This window comes from Dromiciops gliroides, chromosome 1 (genome assembly GCF_019393635.1).
Source record: "Dromiciops gliroides isolate mDroGli1 chromosome 1, mDroGli1.pri, whole genome shotgun sequence".
In the NCBI taxonomy this organism is placed as follows: domain Eukaryota; kingdom Metazoa; phylum Chordata; class Mammalia; order Microbiotheria; family Microbiotheriidae; genus Dromiciops; species Dromiciops gliroides.
This window is the reverse complement of record NC_057861.1, coordinates 625,131,383-625,154,746: the sequence shown is the minus strand read 5'-3', so window position 1 is coordinate 625,154,746 and position 23,364 is coordinate 625,131,383. Positions and strand designations below refer to the sequence as shown.

At 39.4% G+C, this 23,364-nt stretch overlaps 1 protein-coding gene across 3 annotated transcripts in view; it reads left to right on the top strand.

The window, feature by feature from the left end:
- The first annotated feature begins 2,212 nt into the window (after positions 1-2,212).
- AXIN1 (axin 1) overlaps positions 2,213-23,364 on the top strand; it is a 182,371-nt gene continuing 161,219 nt past the window's right edge. The window contains exons 1-2 of one of the 3 annotated variants that reach the window (XM_043977200.1): positions 2,213-2,249; positions 7,439-8,392. In XM_043977200.1, coding sequence (XP_043833135.1) covers positions 7,515-8,392 — 878 coding nt within the window. In that variant the 5' untranslated portion in view covers positions 2,213-2,249; positions 7,439-7,514. Of the gene's footprint in view, positions 2,250-6,686; positions 6,804-7,438; positions 8,393-23,364 lie in introns of those variants that run through there. The other 2 variants (XM_043977199.1, XM_043977201.1) reach the window with 2 other exon arrangements.

Genomic DNA, 23,364 nt, shown 5'->3' with positions numbered 1-23,364 from the left:
TCAATTAGGGGGCTATTGCCACAGTACAGGGGAAAACTAATGAGGATCTAAATTAGGGTGATGGTTATGTGAAGTGTGAAAGGGGGACAGATAGTAGAGATGTTGTATCAGTATTAACAACTGATAGGATGTGGGGATTAAGGGAGAGGGAAGACACAATGATCATTCCAATGTTGTTAGTCTGGGATGACTGGAATGATGGGGAAGTTTGGAGACATGTATTTTAGGGAAAACAAGTGTTGTGTTTTAGGTTGAGTTTGACACGCTTATGGAACATCCAGGCAGAAATGTCCAGTAGACAACAGACGTAGCACTGGAATCTGGGAGAGAGATAAAGGCTGCATATATAGATTTGAGAGACAAGATGATAATTGAACCCATGGGAGTTGATCAGGACATTAAGGGAGAAAGAATAGGGCCAAGGACACCAGCCCTTAGTGGGCAAAGAAGATGATGATAATCTAGCAAAAGAGTTTGAAACAGAACATTTAGAATTCTAGGAGAACTTAAAAAAAAAGCTGTGTCAGGAGCCAGTGGCATAGTGGAACTTGGCATCAGAAAGATCTGGGTTCTAAACCTGCTTTAGACATGTGCTAACTGTGTGACTCTGGGAAAGTCATTTATCTTCTCTATTCAGCCATTCCCTCTTCTCTAAAATAAGGAGGTTGGACTAGCTGCCCTCTTAGTTCCCTTCCAACTTTAATTCTATGATCCTGGGTGATTCAAGGGAGGAGAGAAGAAGGAAGGGGGAAGAAAGGGATTGTCAAGTCAAAAGCTTCAGAGAGGTCAAGTACAATGGGAACTGAGAAAAGGCCCCTTAATTTAGCAGATATCCTTGGAAAGAACAGTTTCAATTGAGTGCTGGGGTCAGAAGTTGAAATATAAGGTACTGAGAATTAAGTAGGAGGGAAGGAAATGGTTGTAGGCAGTCTATCTTGGAAAAAGAGAAGAGATATGGGTCTATATTGAGAGATATAGATCAATAGCTTGAGGGAAAATAGTTATCAAATGAAGAATTTTTGTTTTGTTTTGTTTTTTTAAAGGATGGGTGAAACTGGGATATTTTTGTAGGAATAATCCAGTGGATAAGGAGATATTGAAAGTGAGAGAGAGGAAATGATCACATCTGGAGAAGATAGAAGGGATGAGGCCACATTGCAGGGTTATCTGGGACTGGAACAAAGGAAAAGATAAAGGGAGATTAAGAAAAAAAGAGGGCTTTGAAGACTTGGAGTAGAGAAGAGGAAGCTTAGGATAGATCACTTTTTGTTTTTTCAGTAGGAGTTTTTCTTTTCTCCATCTTTCCAATTCATCTCCTGTTCTCCCATTTTTCCTCATTGTCCTCCTCTTCTGCTTTGCCTCCTTCCTCTTTCCTTCCCTTCTCCCGCATTCTCTTTTCTCTCTTCCTTTCCCCTCGTCTTTCCCTCTCATACCCCCATCTCTTTTCTTTCTTCCCCTCCACTTTTCTTCCTCTCCTTCACCTGTGACATGAAGCGACTTTCCCAAGGTTACAAGGCTCTGTTGATCTTTTCAAGTGCAGGACTCTTTTCCGTGGTCACACTCGCTCTTCTTTTCCCCTCACTTCCACCTCCCGCCTCGGTCCTTCAGCCCCTCCTCCCACCCCTCGAGTTCCTCCCTCCCTCCCCCGCCCCAGACTCTCACGACCCGCCCCCAGTCCTCATCGCCGCTCAGGGCCCCGCCCCTCCCCCCCGCCCCCGCACCGTCCCCCTCCCCCGCCCGGGGCCTCCCCCGCAATTCTCGGCGGCGCCGAGGGGGGCGCTCTGGGCTCGAGCTGAAGCTCGCTGGGCTCGGGGGCTCGGGCTCCCGGCTCGGGCGGCAGGAACCGCGGCAGGAGCAGCCACAGCGGGCAGGGGCCGCCTCCGCGGGGCCGGGGCGAAGCGCCGGAGCAGGGGCCCAGAGTACGGGCCCGGGACGGGGAGCGGAGGCGGCGGAGGCAGAGGCTAGAGCGCGGGCGGGGCAGGAGCGGGCCGGGCCGGGCCGGGCGGTCGGCGCAGCCCGGGTTCCGCTCGGGCTCGGCTCCGGCTCCGCGCCCCAGCCCGCTGCCCTCGCTCCGCGGGCCTCCCTCCCCACCCCGGAGGCAGCAGCCGCCGCCGCCGCCATGGGGACCGCCCGGGGCCGCGCCCCCGCCCCGTCCCGCCCGCCGGGCCTCCTCTGAGCCGCATGGGCCGGGCCGCCCTCCCGCCCCGGGACCGGGACCCGCCGCCGCCGCAGCCGCCGCCGCCGCGCGGGTGAGTGGAGAGGCAGGCCGGGCCGGGCTGGGGCCGCGCATTCCTGAGGGGGGAGGCCGGGCCGGGGAGCGGGGCGCGGGGAGCGGGGCGCGGGACAGGCCCGGGCCCGGAGCGGAGCCCGCCGGCTCAGGAGCCGGGCCCATTGTAGAGAGCTCGGCCGCTGCGGGGAAGGTCAGGGCCCCGCGCTAGGCCCGGGCCCGGCCAGAGGGAGCGCGAGCCCCGGGGAAGGAGGTGAAGGGACGGAAGGAGGAGAGGGAGGAGGGGAGCTGGGGGTGCCTGAGAGGAGAGGGAGGAGGGGAGCTGGGGGTGCCTGAGAGGGGAGGGAGGAGGGGACCTGAGGGTGCCTGAGAGGGGAGGGAGGAGGGGACCTGAGGGTGCCTGAGGGGAGGGAGGAGGGGACCTGGGGGTGCCTGAGAGGGGATGAAGGAGGGGACCTGGGGGTGCCTGAGAGGGGAGGGAGGAGGGGACTTAGAAGTGCTTGAGAGGAGGACCTGGGTGGGGGGTGGAGAGGAGGAAAGTGAGCAGTCTGAAGAGGGCACATGGAGATACCTGAGAAGAGAGCGATGAGGGGGCCTGGGGATGCTTGAGGAGTAAGGATGGGAAATGATGTTTGGGAGGAGTGTCAGAAGGCACGGGGGTGCTTAGGCAGAGGAGGAGTATAGGGTAGACTTGCTTATGAGTTTAGAAAGTCAGGATCTCATGGAAGTGTAGGTGTAAGAAGGCTGAATGATGACCATGGAGGTTAGTATGAGAATGTTGGGTAAGAAAGAGAGAGGCGATGGGGACCTCAAGAAGAGAATGTGGCTGAGGCCAAAAAAGTTAATGAAGTGAGTATAGCTAGTTTCATGTATGTAAAATAGGATAGAGAAACTTATAGGATAGAGAAATTTATGTGTGGAGGGCTATTTGAGCAGAAGGCTTTGAATTCAAACCAACGTCCCCCTACCATGTCCTCTGACACCTCCCTCCTCCCCCAAAATTTGCAGAGTGAGGAAAATCTCAAGTTGTGAAGGGGGAGAGATGGATGAGTGTATCTGCATTTAAATGTAGAGAAATGTGAAGAAGAGGTGTTCCAGATAAAAATACCTGAGGATAGAGTAGGGGCCAGGGTCAAATTAGAGTTAGTCCCATTGGTGGACTGCTGGGGGTGTGGGGGTGGGGAGAGAGTTGAAGAGGACACTTCATTTGGGGCTAGTTGGAGCTTTGTGGAATTGATTGCTGGAATCGCAGAATTAGACCTAAAGGAGGGATATTAAGAGATTAAGGCATAGAAATACCCCCAAATTGGAACAGAAATACTGTTGTTTTTCTGTACAATATTTAGTAATAAATGTGGTTTGACTTCAGAATTCAGGGGTTGCCCCTCGCTTCTGTAACCTTTCAAGAAAATAGGTAACAAACCTATCTTTGTGGCCAAAGACTAAGCCTCACCTAGTGGTGGTTTTTTTTTTCTTTAGAAGTCACCCCCACTCCCCCTGCTAACCAAGGAAGTATTAGGAATAGGCAGTCTCAAAACCAGTGTTAGAGGGAGTTGGTAAAACTTTAACTTCTGAAGACAAAAGAGTAAATATATCAATACTTTTGGTGGTTTCATTCAGCCCAATACTAAAATATTTTTACAAAGAGTTTTTATTGTGGAGATTAGCTTTTTTTTTTTTTTGGCTGCACAATAAGGTTCTATGCTTCTCCCTGCAGGAAGTGTCTCAAGTTTACTTGGATCCACAGGCACTTCTACAGGAGTTCATGTATAGTCTGGTTGGGTGGGAAACTGTACCTGACCTGAAACAATGTGTAAGAATAGCTCAGTTTCAATTCTAAGAAATTCAGCTGGGGGAAGAGGTTAGGATGTCACTAAAAAGACCATGTTCCTGTTTGATTTTCAGTAGCTTTTGAATTGTCCTCCTTTGCTCTGATTTGAAATATGTTTTCTTGGCCTTTTTGTGTGTGGGGGAGAATCAAGTTAAATGATCACATCACATTTTAAAGAGTCCAGACACATGGTACTCAGGAAGGGAGCTTATGCAATCCTTAAATTATAAAGGCATATCAGACTTTTAAAAGTACATTCCTTTCAAGGAAGAACTTTGTTGTTGGAGGTTACAGGCTCTGGGCCAGGTTGCATATCTGTGGTCACTTTATTCTAGCATGAATTAATTGAACTGCACTCTATTTATTTATTTATTTATTGGGTGAGGGAGTGAGTGGACTTTTTATTGGTTTACTTCTGTGTTGGAGACCTGAGAATCAAAGAATAGAGTATGTTTTACCAGGCTACATGATTTGGTACTTGTAGAGATAGCAAGGGTCTCCTTGTCTTGTGTTAATCGACAACCCTTGTAGGTGGAAAGAATCTGGAATATTTCATTTGTTGGAAAAAGATAAGTTTAACATGATCATAGAATGTTAGCGCAGAAAAAGAAGGAGGTGATCTAGTCCAACTCTCTTTTGACAGATGAGGAAACTAAGGCCCCCAGTGCTTTGCCCAAGGTCACACAGTTCATTAGTGGCAAAACTACCTGCAACCTAGGTTCTGATTCATAGTCTAGAGTTTGTTCCATTATCCCGTGCTCGTCTTGGTGTATTTGATAAACACATTTGATTGGTGTATTGATGTTTTAACAACTTCAACTTTGTAATGAAACATTTGATGCTAATTTTGTTGCTGTTCCCAAAATATAGTTCAAGAAAGTTATTAGATCTTTAATACAGAGGAATACCCAAAGTTAAGCATTTCAGAAATTTCACTTAAAACTTAGTTGACAAGTATTTGTTGAATGTCAGCTATGGGAAGGGCACCGATATAATATAAATTAACAAGATATTTATTGAGGACCTGTTAAATTCACTGTGCTGAGGGGCATAAGTAGACAACAGATATAAACCAAAATATACTCATATTAAATTGCAGTACAAGCTTTAGGAAATAGTGCAGAAAAGCAATATGGTAACAAACTTGGTTTAAAAAAACCACTTGATTAGAAGTTGAGAAGCTTGGGTTCTAAGCTCTTTTGCTACCTGTTTGTGTCATGTTGGGCAAGTCACTTTACTTTTTTTGATCCTTAGTTTCCTGATTTGTAAGGTGGAGATAATAATCCTGTCACAACCTACCTCACAGGGTTGTTGTGAGGATCAAATTATAGACACAAAACACATCACCATAGAATGCTATTTTAAATTAGCTGTCAGCAATAGTATATTGAAAAAAATGTTGTGAGGTAACACACAATCATCAAATGTTTTAGGAAGTAATTTAGCAATTACACTTTCAAAATTAGTTTTGTTCGGGCTTTTCTTGAGGATCGGAACATGTCTAGTATATTCTAATTCTGGGGTGGTTAATTGCCTTGGTCCTCTTTCATGGGATGGCATTATGAACAGTAGTACATTACATATTGATAGGCCCAGTTGAAATCTTTTGCACACAGGTGTTCAGTAAATGTGAACTGGTTGAAAAAATTAATTTTCAATTGAAGTGGTCTCTGAGCAGCTGGATACCAAAACATAGAGAGATTTGACCTTAAGAAATTGGCTGTCCCTGCTGAGATGGAGATTATAGCACAGCCAATCATTTTTTAGAAATCATTAGCAATAGAAATGCCATTTGGGTCATATAATTGTGACCTCACTCATATTTATCAGTGGCACTCTCTCCTAACCATCTGTAAGTGCCCTGTTTTCTATCTCAGGCAAACAAAATGGTACCCTCATAAATATAGATTCCCACGGAGAGCCATAGAAATGGATGAAAGAAGTAGAAGAGATAACATAGTAGCATGAAAAGAGCAATGGACTTTTGACTTTAGACAAATTTCTTTACCTTTACCTTTCTCGAGTGCCAGTTTTTTCATCTGTCAAATGGGGATTAATAATACTTTTACTTCCTACCTCACAGGGTTGTTGTGAGGAAAGTGATTTATTAACTGTAAAGTGTTATAATTTTGTGCTTGCTTCCTAGTTTTCTTTAGGCCAACCCTGATTTTTAAAGGTTCTGGCCATGGTTCATTTGCAAAGCTGCTTGAGATCTGCTTTGTAAAGCAATGATCTCTCTTTCAGCACTTGACCCACTTTAAATGTTTAAAATATGTGGTCAAACCACATGGGGATTTTACAAGTCATCAACCCAGTATTTGGCTTAGCACCAGAGTAGGTGGCACTAGTGGACTTGGACTTAACTAGATGTCTCATGTGTGGATCAGGGAAGTACTTAGATCTTGAAAGAATTTGTTAGCCACCTGCAAATAGCTACAGCTAGGAGACTACCTGAGAGGGAGTCTTTTTTTAGCATCTTGGTCTATAAAAGCTAATCAGATATTTAATGACACCTTGTTATAAATGTAATATATGATAATTTGGTAATCAAAATATAGAATTGGGTCATGAAAGACACTTCCTTAACTATTGGCCATATCTTAATTTTACTTTATTAATCATTTTTATCCTGTTGTAATTCTTTAGGTTGCTTAGGGCCCTCGGTTACTGACAATATACTTTTCTGGTAAGAAGGATATTAAAAAGTGACTACGATTCTATGTTCTCTACCAGTAGCAGTTTTGGGTAGGTCACAAGTTATCACACAATTCTTTTTTCTGTTGTTTTAAGCTTAGTGAAACTTCTTATTGTAATTTAGAAGTTTTGTAAGTAATTTTAAGCACAATTTATATGGTATGTATTTGGGGGTGTTACTGGCAAAGAAAGAATAGCTTTATCTCTTAAAAAAGAAAGTGAATATTCTAATTTATACGTTAAAATGTCTTTATACAAAAAAAGCAAATGCTATGTAAAATCGTGTTTAGGAGAGTTGGAATGGTGAAGATGGGTTTTGATGAGATTAGGGGCATATTTTCATAGTTGAAAGCTTCTTTCTTATAGGAAGAGGTACTCTTCCAATATTAAGATGATCAGATATGTCTCTAACTTAGACCGTTCATGGTCAGTATATATGTCTGTATAAAATTTAATTATAAGAATAATTTTATAATTAAGTTGCCAAATGAGTTCCTATATTGAGTTAAAGAAAGCATTGTTTGTTTGTGGTTCCAAATAGTGGACCACAAAAATATATATATTTTGCTGAAAGCCTGAGAAGTACTTTATTTTCGGTCCATGTGGTGGGAGGGGAGGGTACTGTAGTCTTGTCTGTAAAACAGGGCTACTTTTCCTAATCCTTGTCCTCTTAATGGTTTCAACAGGACAGATTGATTCACTTTGGAACTATAAGTCCTGGTGTCCTGAGATTAGGGTGCTTGGCGAACACAGAGCCCCAAAATGAGTGTCCAAGAACAGGGTTTCCCCTTGGACCTTGGGGGGAGCTTCACTGAAGATGCTCCCAGGCCCCCAGTTCCTGGTGAGGAAGGTGAACTGGTTTCCACAGACCCCAGGCCAGTCAGCCACAGCTTTTATTTTGGGAAAGGCGATGGGATTAAGAGTGAAGCTTCCACGGCCACCCCGAGGCGATCAGATCTGGACTTGGGGTATGAGCCTGAAGGAAGTGCTTCACCCACACCCCCATATTTGAAATGGGCCGAGTCATTGCATTCTTTGCTGGATGATCAAGACGGAATAAACCTATTTAGGACTTTCCTGAAGCAAGAAGATTCTGCAGATTTGTTAGACTTCTGGTTTGCCTGCAGTGGCTTTAGGAAATTGGAGCCCTGTGACTCCAATGAAGAGAAGAGGCTTAAGTTGGCAAAAGCTATTTACAGAAAATATATTCTTGATAATAATGGGATCGTGTCTCGTCAGACTAAACCAGCTACAAAGAGCTTCATAAAAGATTGCATCATGAAGCAACATATTGATCCTGCCATGTTTGATCAGGCCCAAACTGAGGTCCAGTCCATGATGGAGGATAACACCTACCCCTTGTTCCTTAAATCAGATATTTATTTGGAATACACGAGGACGGGTTTGGAAAGCCCTAAAATCTTTAGTGATCAGAGCCCTGGGTCAGGGACAGGGAAAGGTATACCTGGATATTTGCCTACTTTGAATGAGGATGAGGAATGGAAGTGTGACCAAGACACAGAAGAGGATAATGGCAGAGATTCGGCTCCATCTAGCAGGCTAACTCAGAAGTTACTAATGGAAACAGCACCCCAACGGGCCTCATCAAATAGGAGATACAATGAAAGCAGAGAATTCCGGTAAGTTACAAATGTGATTTTCATGTTCTGTGATGATTTCTGAAATCTAGGGAACAACTTGGGGAAAACCTCTTTCAGTTGATTGGGAACTGTTGGTGAATTTCAACTCAAATTGAATTGTAGTGCTTTATTTTTTTCATCCTGATACTGAATGTTGTTTTCACTTCTTCCTCAAATCTTGTTGAAATATTAAATATCTTGTTTGTAATTAAGAGTTTAGTTAAAATGTATGACTTGCTAATGACAAAGAATTTTCATGTCGATAGTCATTTTAGTGACACATTGACACTGACATTAATAAATTAGTATTCATTTGTATAGAAGATGGGTTTATGTAGTAAAAACAGCCTTTTAAACTTAGGGCAAGTGGGATTGGCTATTCCAGTACGTGTATACACTTAAGATAATTTGACGCTGTTAATTCTGGTATTGATTCTAGAATTTGGATTTAGGAAAAGAGTTCTGAGGTTTCTGTGTGATGAGTTGATGATACATAAATATAGTACATTCAGTAAAAAACCATAACAGCTCTTTGGAAAACTTTTTGTCACAAAAAGCATATTGCAAGTTTTCTATGACTTTTGTTGCAAGGTTTGGAGGCAGGGAATTCATTTCTTTACATCAAGATGTCTAAATGTTGCTGGCTAAGCACTGTTGACGGTTTAATATTAACAATGTTTAATTTTTGATTAAGCTATCTTTTATTTTAAAACCATGATCTAGGGGGCAGCTAGGTGGCTCAGTGGATAAAGCACCAGCCCTGGATTGAGGAGCACCTGAGTTCAAATCAGGCTTTAGACATTTGACACTAGCTGTGTAATCCTGAACAAGTTACTTAACCCTCATTGCCTCACCAAAAAAAAAAAAAAAAAGCCAAACCATGATTTTAAAATCTTCCTGGGGCAACTTGTGCCAGAGGTAAAACTGAATGTCTGATCATCAGTTTGGTGATGTAATTTTGGAAAAGTATTTCTGATTTTGTCCTTTTACTTAATCTCTGGAGTGGAAATTTATTTCTGTATATGGAAAATGGTCTACTGAAGATATTGGAGTACTTTGATTTTCCCACTTATTTTCCTATAGATTATGAGGAAAGACTGTTTATGAAACTTTGAAATCAGGGAATTCATGTGGGTACCCTATTGGCTTAATCAACAATATGGAAACACAGATTCCCAAGTCCTTGGACTTTGTATGGAGTGAATAAAAAACCTTGATCAGTTCTTGAAGTATAGTTTGATCAAGAAATTGGCTACTTGTTAATATACATAGGATTAGCTGTATTTAAGTGTTTAGACACACTTTTATTTATTTTTGGTGGGGCATTGAGGGTTAAGTGACTTGCCCAGGGTCACACAGCTGGTGTCAAGTGTCTGAGGCTCGATTTGAACTCAGGTCCTCCTGAATCCAGAATTGGTACTTTATCCACGGTGACACCTAGCTGCCCCAACACACTTTTATTTAAAAGATACATGTTAGATTGGTTGTTTGAAGCATAGTTTTGGTTCTTCTCTTATAGCAAAAACCTATTTATTTAGCAAGATGCAGCAACTTTTTAAGGTCCAGAATAGGTAGAATTTGTCATCCTTTAAAATTTTTGCTAATTTGAAAAGCTTGAAAAATTTCAGATAAAATGGCATTAAACATGCAGCATTCAATTCAGGAGAAACATTTGGTTATCTGGCTTTTAGTTATTTTAATATGTTTTGTGATCCATGGTTCATCATATTTGGTATATCTTTAAATTCTTAGTCATGAATTAATTTTGCTTCTCTCTCCAAGCTAGGTGTAAACTAGCTATGACAGGTAATTTTGTTGTCAAGTTAGTAATAATTGTTTTTCTCCTTAGAAACATAGAAGCTTAGAATAGGAATGAATTGTAGAGATAAGCAAGTCCAGAATCTCCCTTTTACTTTTTTCCCCCTTTTTTTCTTTTTCTTTTTCTTTTTCTTTTTCTTTTTCTTTTTTTAGTGAGGCAATGAGGGTTAAGTGACTTGCCCAGGGTTATACAGCTAGTAAGTGTCAAGTGTCTGAGGCAGGATTTGAACTCAGGTACTCCCTGAATCCAGGGCCAGTGCTCTATCCACTGTGCCACCTAGCTGCCCTTCCTTTTTACTTTTAAAGAAACGAGAACCTAGGGACAGGATCCTTAAGAAAGGAGTGGCAAAATAGGATCAAAATTTAGATTATTTCTTATGGGAAGCTTAATAATGTTTCAAAAGTAATTAACAGTGGAAAGAGCGGGGGCAGCTAGATGGCGAAGTGGATAGAGCACTGGCCCTGGATTCAGGAGTACCTGAGTTCAAATCTGGCCTCAGACAATTGACACTTACTAGCTGTGTGACCCTGGGCAAGTCACTTAACCCCAATTGCCTCACCCCCCCCCCCAAAAAAAAAGAATTAAAAGGAAAAAACAAAACAAAACAGTGGATAGAGCACCTGCCCTGGATTCAGGAGGACCTGAGTTCAAATGTGGCCTCAGATACTTACTAGCTATCACCCTGGGCAAGTTACTTATTCCAGCTCCCCCCTCCCCAAAGTAATTAAAATTCAGAAAACATTTGAGTCCCTACTTTATCCATGCTTTCTTTGTTAAACCTTGGAAAAGAAGGGCCTGAAGCTCAGGAAGATGTAAAACACACTCTCTACCCTAAGGTTAGTCTAGTAATAAACTAAGTAATATAACCCAGAAATTCATTTTTGAACTAATTTTTACCTCCTTTGGTCATAATTTGGTAATAAATTTGTATAGGTTTCAAAGAATCTAAAATGTTAAATTTAGTTAAGCATTCATTGAATAGATTTAATGAAGTCTTTGAACAAATGTACTGCAAAAAAAACTTTCAAAGAAAGTTTAAGCTATAGTGTTTATTTTTATATATAGGAATGTGATCATTATGATTTATATGTGCTACCACAAATATATTAATCATTTGGTCAATTAAAAATTTTTATTAATGCATTTTTCATTAATTTCTTTTCAGTTTTACTCTCCCCCTTCTACCCTTCCATAGAATCCTCAGTTGTAACAAACAAAAATGGTTCAGTAAAATCACCTGAAACAGAAACTGAGAGTGTATGAATATTCCAAACCCATATAATCAAAAGGAGTGTAGTTCCTTTCTTCATCTGTTCCCTGGAACCAAGATTGCCTCTTGAATTTAGTCCTAGTTCAGATGCCTTTTATAGTTTTTGTCATAGGAGAGAAGTAGTGGTTCTTAGGTATTCCTCAGTAAAGAATTACACTCTAGCACAAAGTCCAATTAGAATTAAAGTGGTCTTTTAGGTGGTGCAGTGGATAAAGCACCGACTCTGGATTCAGGAGGACCTGAGCTCAAATCCAGCCTCAGACACTTGACACTTACTAGCTGTGTGACCTTGGGCAAGTCACTTAACCCTCATTGCCCTGCCCTCCCCCTCACCCCAAAAAAGTCAGTGTCTTTTTTGGCCCTAGAGAAAGTGACAGAGTGGGAAGTCAAAGAATTCACCCCTGGGGAGGAGGGCTTAGAAAGACCCTCCTCCCAGAACAGAAGGAAGACAAAAGCTTTTATAGAGGATAGATGGGGTGTCCACTTGAAAACTCGAAAGTTCCCTTTTAGGGTGGGTTGGGGAAGTTTGGATGCTTGTCATATTCCCAGGAGTAAAGGGGGATTTAAAAAAATTGATGGTCCTGATCTTTGGAGTTATCTATGTCTCCTAGCTCTGCTAGCCACACCTAATTGACTTTCTTGCTATAGAATTTTATCTCCGATTACTTCTTCTTTTTTTTTTTTTTTTAGTGAGGCAATTGGGGTTAAGTGACTTGCCCAGGGTCACACAGCTAGTAAGTGTTAAGTGTCTGAGGCCGGATTTGAACTCAGGTACTCCTGAATCCAGGGCCGGTGCTCTATCCACTGTGCCACCTAGCCGCCCCCTCCGATTACTTCTTAGGTATGCCTGTCCTGATATCTCATTGGTCAATCTAAACTTTATTCCTCAATATGTCTGTCCTGTTATCTGGTCATCTTTGGTTTTGCTTCTCACAGGAATAACTTCTGTTTTATCCTAAGCCCCATGTCATTTTTCATTTACATGACCATAGTCATCACTTATTATTCTCTTGGCTCTGTTTTCTTTGCTTTGTATCAGATCAACAGATATTTTTATTTTACTCTAAGTTGCTCATATTTGTTGTTTCTTAAGCAACAACGATATTCTGTTACATTCATATAATGCATCTGGGCCCCTTCCGCGGCCGCCCCCCCCCCCACCCCCCCCCCCCCCCCGTCATTCCCCAATTGATGGGAACCTATTTTGTTTTCAGTTTTTTGTCACCACTAAAAGTGCTGCTTTGACTGTATTGGTGTCCATGAGGCATTTCTTTATTTGACCCAAAGGAGGTAAACTCTGAAAGATAGCCTCTGTAAGGATCTACAGATTTTAAATTTTAAATTTTAAATTCCTTTGCTGATGACAACAAAGATGGTGGTGGTGATGATGATGGTGTGATGTTTTTAGAAACTGAGGTGGGTTGAAAAGTGAACTTTTCCTGAGTAATCTTATGTATTTGGATATTTTAGAATATAGCTTGGGCATTTTGAAATGATGGATATTAAAGATTTTAGTGATCACAAGTTGCTGCCTCAGAAGCTGATCTTTTTTTTTTGGTGAGGCAATTGGGGTTAAGTGACTTGCCCAGGGTCACACAGCTAGTAAGTGTTAAGTGTCTGAGGCTGGATTTGAACTCAGGTCCTCCTGAATCCAGGGCCAGTGCTTTATCCACTTTGCCACCTAGCTGCCCCTCAGAAGCTGATCTTTTTAATAGTGTGTGTGTGTGTGTGTGTGTGTGTGTGTGTGTGTGTGTGTGTGTGTGTGTGTGTATGATGCTAGTTGTTTGAGAATTATGGAATATCACTTTCTCAACAAAATCAGAGTTGCAGGTGACCCTGAGGACAGTGGATAGGTAGACACATGTTAGATGTGAGGAGATTCAGCATATTTACTTAAGGATGAGCAATAACAAATGGACAAATCCAAGTGATGCTGGTTTTCCCCAAATAATAAAAGAACCAGAAGAAGGCTTCTTTGGGTACATCTCTATGGAGTATTTACTAAAAGTCATAAGAACTGCACAGGATGAGAAAGCATCAAGAGGTTGTAAGCTGCATTTATGGAGGAAGTACCTACCTGTAGAAGAGCACAGATCAATTGAAGTGCTCCTTGTAAAAGAGATGACCCCTCATTACTAAGTAAAACAGTGTTGGACAAAATACCACTGATTACCTTTTTTGTGCTGTGTGTATTACTCTCTTCCCTCCCTCCATTCTTTCTAGGCACTGGGAGGTGTATAGATAAAAATAAGACATAATCTTTCCTTGCAAAGATTTCAGTCTAATCATTTACCATAGGTTTATAACTCAAATATACTGTTGTTTTGTGTTTCTTTGTTTTCCTCCTTTGGGCTTGTCCACTGTGATATCATGTTTAAATCACTTAACTTCTCTGTGCCTTCATTTGCTCATCTGAAAAAAGAGACTTGAATTGTATTGTGGTGTGATTATTAAGATTCTTTTCAGTTCTGATAGTTTTTTTCAATGTGCTAAGGATTTTGCAGCCTATAAACTTATTAAAATATTCCCCATTGTTATGTGAAATCTCCTTTATTAGAAGTGACTGCCTTTTTGTCATTATGCCTAACATTTCAAGTGGACATCTGCTGGGGAGTCAAGAATTTTTTTTGTATGAGATGATGGTAAAGAGGTGTGTTGAGATTACTTAAAAATCTAACTTTATTGCTTTGTGACCTGTACAGTTTTGATGTAGGTAGACTTTAAAAATAAACATTATTGGGGGCAGCTAGGTGGCACAGTGGATAGAGCACTGGCCCTGGATTCAGGAGGACCTGAATTCAAATCCAACTTCAGACACTTGACACTTATTAGCTGTGTGACCCTGGGCAAGTCACTTAACCCCCATTGCCCCGCCCCCCCAATTGATTATCAGAAGAAAATTTTTAAAAATAAAAGGAGAAAGTAATAGGTACTGAATTAAAGATTAATAGGAAAAATAAAAGCAGTGTTCATTGTTACTAAAAGAAAGATGTTTTTGTTTTCTTTAAAAAGAAATATGAAGGAGAATAAACTGCAAGACCCAGCCAGTTCCTTAAAATATAGTGACATATATTAAATGACTGTTTTTAATGGGTTATACATTTTCAATCTTTAAAAAAATTTTTTTTGGTGAGGTAGTTTGGGGTTAAGTAACTTGCCCAGGGTCACACAGCTAGTAAGTGTCAAGTGTCTGAGGCTGGATTTGAACTCAGGTCCTCCTGAATCCAGGGCTGGTGCTCTATCCACTGTACCACCTAGCTGCCACCCCCCTCCCCCCTCCCCCCCCCCCCCCCCCCCGCCTTTTTTAAAGAGAAATATGAATGAAGCCTTCCTACCTTTGAGGCCCACGTTCTTGAAGTATTACCTTATTCATTTCTGTCAGTTTTAAACAATAAAACTTATAGTTTGTATTACATATCTTAGTACTATATTATCTACCATGGATTGGGTCAGGTATGTTACTGTTACCTCCTTAACTAGATTTTTAAATCTTTGAGGACAAGAATAATGGCTTACATTTTAGTACTGTCCTGTAGATCCTAACACAGTATTTAGTAGTACATCATTATTTATTTAACTAATTGAACTATTGTTGGAAAACAGAGCTTAACCTATGTGTCTATAGTATGAGTAGAACATGGTAAAACATGTTTCCTATCACTTAAGAACTTCAGGATAAGACAGAGCATCCATCCAAGTCTTATCATACGGATTGTGGAAGAGGGCTAAGTCTCCTTTCTGTTGCTCTCATTACAATTTAATAGTGCAAATAAATGGCCTCCAATAAAGTTTTGCCCCAGTACTTTATCTTGATGTGGAGGTAACCGTAGGTTCTTCTTTTTAAGTATTTTATAGATGTCTTTTATTTTTATGTGTCATTACTAGCTATACTTCTCTCAAAGCCTTCCCTTGAAATAAAGAACAAAATTTAATTAAAATCAATTAGTGTAGAGTGTCTGGCAGTGTAACTAGTAATCTGATACAATATAATTTTCCAAAGCTTCATTCTTTTTATTGCAATGATGCTACATTTAATTTTATGCTTTATTTATTTGCTTGTTTTTTATTGATATGCTTTGTTTTGATACAAACATGTCCCAAGAAATATTCAAATCTTCACAGCCTCAAAAGTATTTAGTCAAATAAATTAAAAACTACCTAATAGTGTGATTGTTATTGATAGTACCTATCACTTTCCAGTTCTATAGTTGAAAGAATAGCAGAAAAGAAGAGCGTGTACTTTAACTTTGATAAAATGTAAAAAAAATTTTGGATTTGACTTGAATTTTGTTGATTTGTTTTGTTTTGTTTTGCCCTTATGTTATGGCAATTTTTGTTATTTAGGTTTGCTTTCTTTACATTATATAACTTCATACAAGTCTTCTTATGTTCCTCATATTTATCTTTGCATAGGGCAGTTTATATTTCATTACATTCCTGTACTACTGTTCAGTTCATCCTTTACCTGTTATCTGTTATTGTTGGATAAATTTTGTTTCCAATTTTTAAAACATTACAATGAATAATTTCATGTTTTTTCTTATTTATTCATATAAAGCTCTAAAGAACTAGTATTCTCCAAGCCTAAATCCTTCATGAAGAAACTGAGGCAAAGAGAGATTGTTACCTTGTCCAAGTTTTGCCCACAGCTAGTAAGTAGCAGAATTGTAACCCAAGTCCCTGTGCTCATTTTTCACTATGTGTTGAGTGCTAACTGAATAGGTCAGCCAAGAACCTGATTATTGGCAAAGTTTTTAGTTAAAGGCTTTAGTGTTTAAGGCTGTGGGATTCTGGAGAAGATAATTAAATCTTTGTTTTCAGTCATCTTGCTCATTAATTTATATTTGAACTTGCCTCAGGTCTATTCTATGAAGTATGTTCTCATCCAGAAGTTCTTGGATAATACTGATTATGAGGTAGTGTTTCCTGGCCCAGAGTGTTTATAGCAGTGATTACTGTGAAAGCCGAAAACCTATTTCCATTCTACACTTCTTTTCTCACTTCTTCATAAGTTTTTCAGATGTTTTCCCTTTGGGTGGAAATTTTTCATATTTGATCTCAACCCAGAAATGAATATTTGTTTGGGGAAGTCTAAGACAAATCTTTTCCATTACTCTTGCATTAGGTGAATGGGAAAAAAATACTTTTCTACTTAACCAATTTTTATATTTTTTGGGAGCTCCTCTGACAAATGGCAAGATTTCAGGTCACCCAACTTGTTATCTTCATTGAAAGCTGTTTGTTAAATTTGGGAGGAAATAATAATCTCAGTTGTAAATTAAATTCTAGAGTTAAAAAAAATCCATGTGAATTTTTAAAAGTTTCTACTAACCTAGTGAAAATAATGTATGTGTACTCTACTTTGAGGAAGCATGATTTACTAAATCTGAACCTGTTGTATTCATATTAGAATGTCATTGTCTGTCACAGTGCAAATGTAGAGATCTATTTGACACCTGAATTGATGGTCATGGGTTTTTATAAGATTTTGAGTTCCAGATTTTTCTTCCTTCCTCCCCCCTCCACAAGATAACAACCAATATGACATAGGTTACACATGTACAGTCATGTTAAACATATTTCCACATTAGTCATGTTGTGAAAGAAGAATCAGAACAAAAGGGAAAAACCTCAAGAAAGTTAAAAAAGTATGGTTCAATCTGCAGACTCCATAGTCCTTTTTCTGGATGTGGGGGGCATTTCCCATTATGAGTCCTTTGGAATTGCCTTGAATCATTGTATTGCTGAGAAAAGCCAAATCTATCCCAGCTGATCATCACATAATGTTGCTTCTGCTCACTTCACTCAGCATCAGTTCATGTAAGTCTTTCCAGGTTTTTCTGAAATAGAAAACGACATTTTTCTTACTGAGGTTTCAGCTTTTTAGTGGTCCTGTGGTAAGTTGGCAGACAAGGCTATTGTTTGTCATTCCAGCTATCTGGCTTACCCCAGCTTCTCATATAATAGGCTGCTTCTGTGATGCAGCTGCTCTAATTCAACAAAGGCTGAGTTAAAGAGGAGTGAGTCTTAGTAGATACCAGTTGCACATTAACACTTGTTAGGAAAGTAGCTTAGAGGTCCAGTGCAACCTTCCCTGCCATTTTATATATGAGGAACTGAACTAAGGAAGGGGAAAGGAAGGAAAGAGAATAACCATTTATATAGTGCCTGGCACATACTAGGTGCTTAATAAAAGTTTTATTTTTTTTTGTTTGTTTTGTTTGTTTGTTTGTTTGCAGGGCAGTGAGTGTTAAGTGACTTGCCCAGGGTCACACAGCCTAGTAAGTGTCAAGCAGTCTGAGGCCGGATTTTGAAAACCTTTTTCCAAGGGGGGGTCCTCCTGCATCCAGGCCTGTGCTTTACCACTGAGCCATCCAGCTGCCCCCTATCAAGATGTCATAGATTGAATTATTTTATCACACACACAACCCTGCAAAATCGGTACTATTATCCCCATTTTACAACTGAGGAACAGGCAGTTACGGTGAATGACTTGACCAGAGTCACACAGCTAGCAAGTGTCTGAGGCTGGATTTGAATTCAGGTGTTCCTGACTCCAGGGCCAGTGCTCTGTGCACTATGGAACCACCATCTGCCTCACCTAAGGAGGTAAGATGACTTGCATAGGATCAATATATAGTATAATAAGAGTTTGGATTCAAAATTGAGTATCTTGATCCAGTTCAGTACTCTTTTCAATATGCCATGCAAGCAGGTGTAGTTTTTTTGTTTTTTTTAAAGGCTTTGTGGCTTGTGTGGGTGGGACAGAAGATAACACTAACCTATGTCTGTGTGCCCCTTCTGTCACAGAGAAGCTTCATGCATAATTCTTTCCATTGTGACTCTTCTGGCTTTTTTTGCCTTTTTTTTGTAGATAAGCATTCTCATGCTTGTGATCTTGTGGGCATCATTCTGAAGCAAAATGTTTCTGTCCTGATTTTTATTGAGCCTAATAATCAGTATGCATGCACTAAATACTTCATGTCTTGTGTCTCATCTTGTGGAAAATATAACAGTAGTGCATCTCAAAGCATCTAAGCCATGAGGAGTTTAAAGTCTGAGAAATTAAAGATACCATATGAAATAACCCAAGAACAGTGAGAATATTGGCCCATGTATAAGACTGTCACAAGTAAATAACTTCACTTTTTCAAACCTGAGAAAATTTAAGCAAAACACACACACACACACACACACACACACACACACACAACACACATATATGAAGCATTGTTCCTTGCCACCTCCTGCCTTAAGTTTTTATTTCTTTCTTTAGGTCTAACACTGATTTTCATTGATGTTGGAAACTCCTGATGAAAAAGCCCCTCTCTATTAATGCAAATCAAGCTACATATTGTGTTTAATTCTTAGAGAGTTATCTTGGCAATGAGAAGCTAAGTATTTTGTCCTGGGTCATATAACTTGTATGTGTTCAAGGCAGAACTTCAATCTTGTTTTCCCTGTTTCTTAGGGTTCTCTCCGTCATTCTTCCATATTGTCTCTTCTCCCTTAAGGTTTCGTCTTCTGAGGCTGGAGCTTCTGTTAATATCATTGTTTAAATCATATACAGCAGTACAGTTATTGTTTAGTAACTACTCCTAGCCATTTAACACTTGTCTTTAGATATAGAACTTTTCAATTTGCTTTTGAAAAGATTCTTTCACCATTTGTTACTTATGCTTTAGCACAATGCCTGGCTATAGGAGCTTGATAAATGCTTGTTGATTGACTTTATTCAACACACATCTAATAAAGTGCCTACTAGATAAGCCATCTGCAAAGTTTTAGATAATCAGGAAGGCCTGTATTCAAGTTTCATTTCAGATAGTTTCTGACTGTGGGACCATGGACTCATCATTTAACTTCTCAGTGTCCCAGGCAACTCTCCAAAGCTATATAAGTTATTGGCAAGTTATTGATTTGTATCAGTGGAGGGGGGAATTTCCAGATCATTCCCTATGCTGATGAAATCACCAGTCCTAATCCCTGGACCTTCCCTCTTCCCCCATCTCCTCCCATTCTCCCTTCCTACCCAAGGGAAAAGTACCTTCAGGCACTTAAAGAGATAGGAATGTAAATAAGAGAAGTTTACTGGGTATTAGAGGAGATAACACAGACCTGAATACAACAAATAGAGTTAAATATGTAAGAGAAAATTGAGTTTACACAAATGGTATATTGGAATATAGAGTAGAAAACCAGCATTCTTGTCCCTATTCTATCACTTTTTTTTTTTTTTTTTGCAGGGCAATGAGGGTTTAAGCGACTTGCCCAGTGTCACACAGCTAGTAAGTGTCAATTGTCTGAGGCTGGATTTGAACTCAGGTCCTCCTGAATCCAGGGCCAGTGCTTTATCCACTTTGCCACCTAGCTGCCCCTTATCACTATTACTATTGCATAGCTTTGTGACTTTGGGTGAGACATTTAATGCAAGATTTCTAATCTCCTTCCTTATGTGTAACATGAAAATAATATGCTAAGCTGAATATTGATAGACCACCCAAAATGACATTTATTTAAAGAAAAAGTTTAAATATATATTAAAAACATACAAAATATTTTCAAATATATTCAGTATGCAAAACACTTTTATCTTTGCTCTTATGATCTTGTCACTTTGGTTGTTGTATTATTAAAGGTATCCTTATGCCTCGATCAGATTTTTATAAAAGCCAGATTTTGGGGGAAAAGTATGGTCTGTATCTAATGGTAATAACTTAATCTTTGCTCTATGGGATTGTTAGGAAGCTCAAATGAGTGAGTGTTTAGGGTTTTTTTCCCCTTTATTTTTATTATTTATTTATTTATTTATTTATTATTATTTTGCAGGGCAATGAGGGTTAAGTGACTTGCCCAGGGTCACACAACTACTAAGTGTTGTGTCTGAGGCTGGATTTGAACTCAGGTCCTCCTGAATCCAGGGCTGGATACTCTATCCGCTGCGCCACCTAGCTTCCCTCCCTTTAATTTTTAAAAATTCTAAACTTATCAGATACCAAAAAGAACATTTCTATATACAAAGTAGGACAGAAGAGGATTATATAAGGATTATATAAGAATTCATGATTTTATAAGAATTCTATTTCTCTAGTACTTATAGCTCTGCTTCAAAAATTGATTAGCTTTTGTTTTTACATTGCTTAAAATTCCCTTTCCCTCTCCCCAGCAAATTTTTTAAAAAGAAAATAAAAGAAGAGAAAAATCAGAATTGGCCAATAGGTCCAAAAAATATCTGACAATATATGCAGTGTTCCATACCTTTGTCATCTCTTTCCCACCCCTACCTTTCCCACCCTCCCACCAAGGAGTGAGAGGACAACGTTTTAACATATCTCTTTGGGGTCAAACTTGTTCTTTGTATTAAGCAAACAAACAGAACCTAAAGATTTTAAACAATTTTCAAAGGGTTTTAAAACATTCCTCAAGCTTGTCAACTGCATTTCTCCTCCAAGTGACCCAGGTAAAGTTTGGAAGCACGTTTTATTTAATCTTCCAGGACGTCCATAGGAGGCATTATTGATATAGTGATTACAGATAGAGTCTTAGGTCTGCATGCACTAAGGGAAATGGATAAAAGCATCAGTATCTGTGCTCTCTGTATTGATGAATACAAAACTAATTCGATTGTGAAATCGTTTTATTTTTTAAAAGACCAAAAAGCAAAAAAAATAGTGATTCTGTAATACAAACTCATGTTATATGAATTCAGAGTAAGAAACTGCTGCTCTGAGTAGTTATGAGAGGTATCATGGAGGAATTGGGTCTTTTCATATTTATAAACTAAGGTGGTTTTTTTGTTTGTTTTTTGCAAGGCAGTGAGGGTTAAGTGACTTGCCCAGGGTCACACAGCTAGTAAGTGTCAAGTGTCTGAGGCTGGATTTGAACTCAGGTCCTCCTGAATCTAGGGCCGGTCCTTTATCCACTAAACTAGGCTTTAAAAAAAATTCAGTAGTATTCTTGTAAGCAGTGGGCTGTACTAGTACATTAAAAAGTGATTTAATTGACAAGAATCAAGACTTTTCAGGAATATATTTGAAGGCATATCCCACCTAATGTTAATTGGTTTCACGCAAGCATGAGACCAGGAAAAAATATTATAAATGGTAGAACAAGTTGACTTAGTAGAGTTAACATGACTGAGGACAAAGTTTCAGCTTGATTTGCTACTGATAATCTGATTTACATCTCTAGTATTTGGCCAGGTGAAATTGTTGTGGGTTTTCTAATGTTAAAATGAGCTTTGTTATTGTTTTTTTTTTTAATATCAACATTGGTTGGGGCATTGCTAACTAGGATATGTATGCTTCAACTGTATAAATTAATTTCTTGTACTACTGGTTAGTTGAAACACTGAACCCATAAGCTAAAATGTAGTACATTTTTCTTTCTTGTACAGTCTTGTGGTTTTCTTATTGAGTTTTTTTGAGAACAGTTTGTTCATCTTTAAAAAGAAAGTTAATATTTTTCTGTGCCATGGAAATGTTATGTGATCATAGTGTACCTTAAGTTGAAAAGCAAGGAAAATGAATGGTGGGTATTAAAGGGACAGATAGCACACATGAACCCAAAGCAAAAATCGCATTAATCATAGCAAAACTCTGGAGTCTGTATGTCAGACTCAGTGGGTATGAGTTCGAATCTGCCTCTGACACTAGTTGTATGATCAGGTTTAAGTCTCACAGCCTCTCTAAGCCTCATTTCTTCCTTTGTAAAATGGGGAGAATATTTTACCTTATGGATTATTGTGAAGATCAAATGAGATTATGTAAAGTGTTTTGTAAACCTTAAATTGCTATATAAATGTTAGCTGCTACTATTGTTATGATTATTGGACATCAAATCCTCCTTTCCAGTTTAAAAAAATCAACAATAAATGTCAAGTTTTCTACACGCAGATAACAAAAGTCTACTCATTAAGAGCGATTTGTGGGACTTAGGCTTTTTTGAAAGCTTTGCTGTGCTAATGTGAAATTGTACTTGGGTAGGACTCATCTGGTCGTTTTGTTTGCATTCTAGGTATGACTGTAAAGTAATGATACTGGTTTTCATGTGTGGTTTATGGAACCAGCTTCATTGCTTTTATGGTCATATCATGTACATGGGAACTTCTTTTGCTTTATCCCCATCCCTCACCCCCTATCTCTTCTTTATGAAAGCTTGCAGGTGAGGATTGTAGTGATGGATTTAGTTTGATTTTGAAGATAGAGTCCAATTTACATATTGCTTTTGTTATATATAAAATGTATATAGGTGCATGCACACAAAGGATTACTGACTCTGATTACTTAATGGTGCATAAGTTCATAAAGATCTTTCCATGAGTTCTTTTGTTTCTGATTTGCCCTTATCAGTCTTTCCATAGAGCTATCTCTTTTTTTTTTCCGGGCAATGAGGGTTAAGTGACTTGCCCAGGGTCACACCGCTAGTAAATGTCAAGTGTCCTGAGGTTGGATTTGAACTCAGCGTCCTCCTGAATCCAGGGCTTGTGTTTTATCCACTGCACCACCTAGCTGCCTCCGCTATCTCTATTTTTAACCAATACCAAATGGTTTTGATGATAGCTGCTTTAAATATAGTTTGAGGTCTGGAAGTGCTATTTCCCCTTCATCTCTGCGTCTTTTCATTGTTTCCTTTGATGTTCTAGATCTTTTGTTTTTTCCAAATGAATGATGTTTATTATATTACCAAGCTCTATAAAAGTCAGTAAACATTTATTAATGGCCTGCTGTGTGCTAGACACTGTGCTGTTTGTTGATAATAAGAGAGTTGATTATAAAAAATTTGATTTGGTAAAATAATTTTAAAAGGCCTTTCCCAACAAGTTTCTCTTGTATATTTCATGAGTTATAATGATACTTAATAACTATTTTCATCCTCTGATTA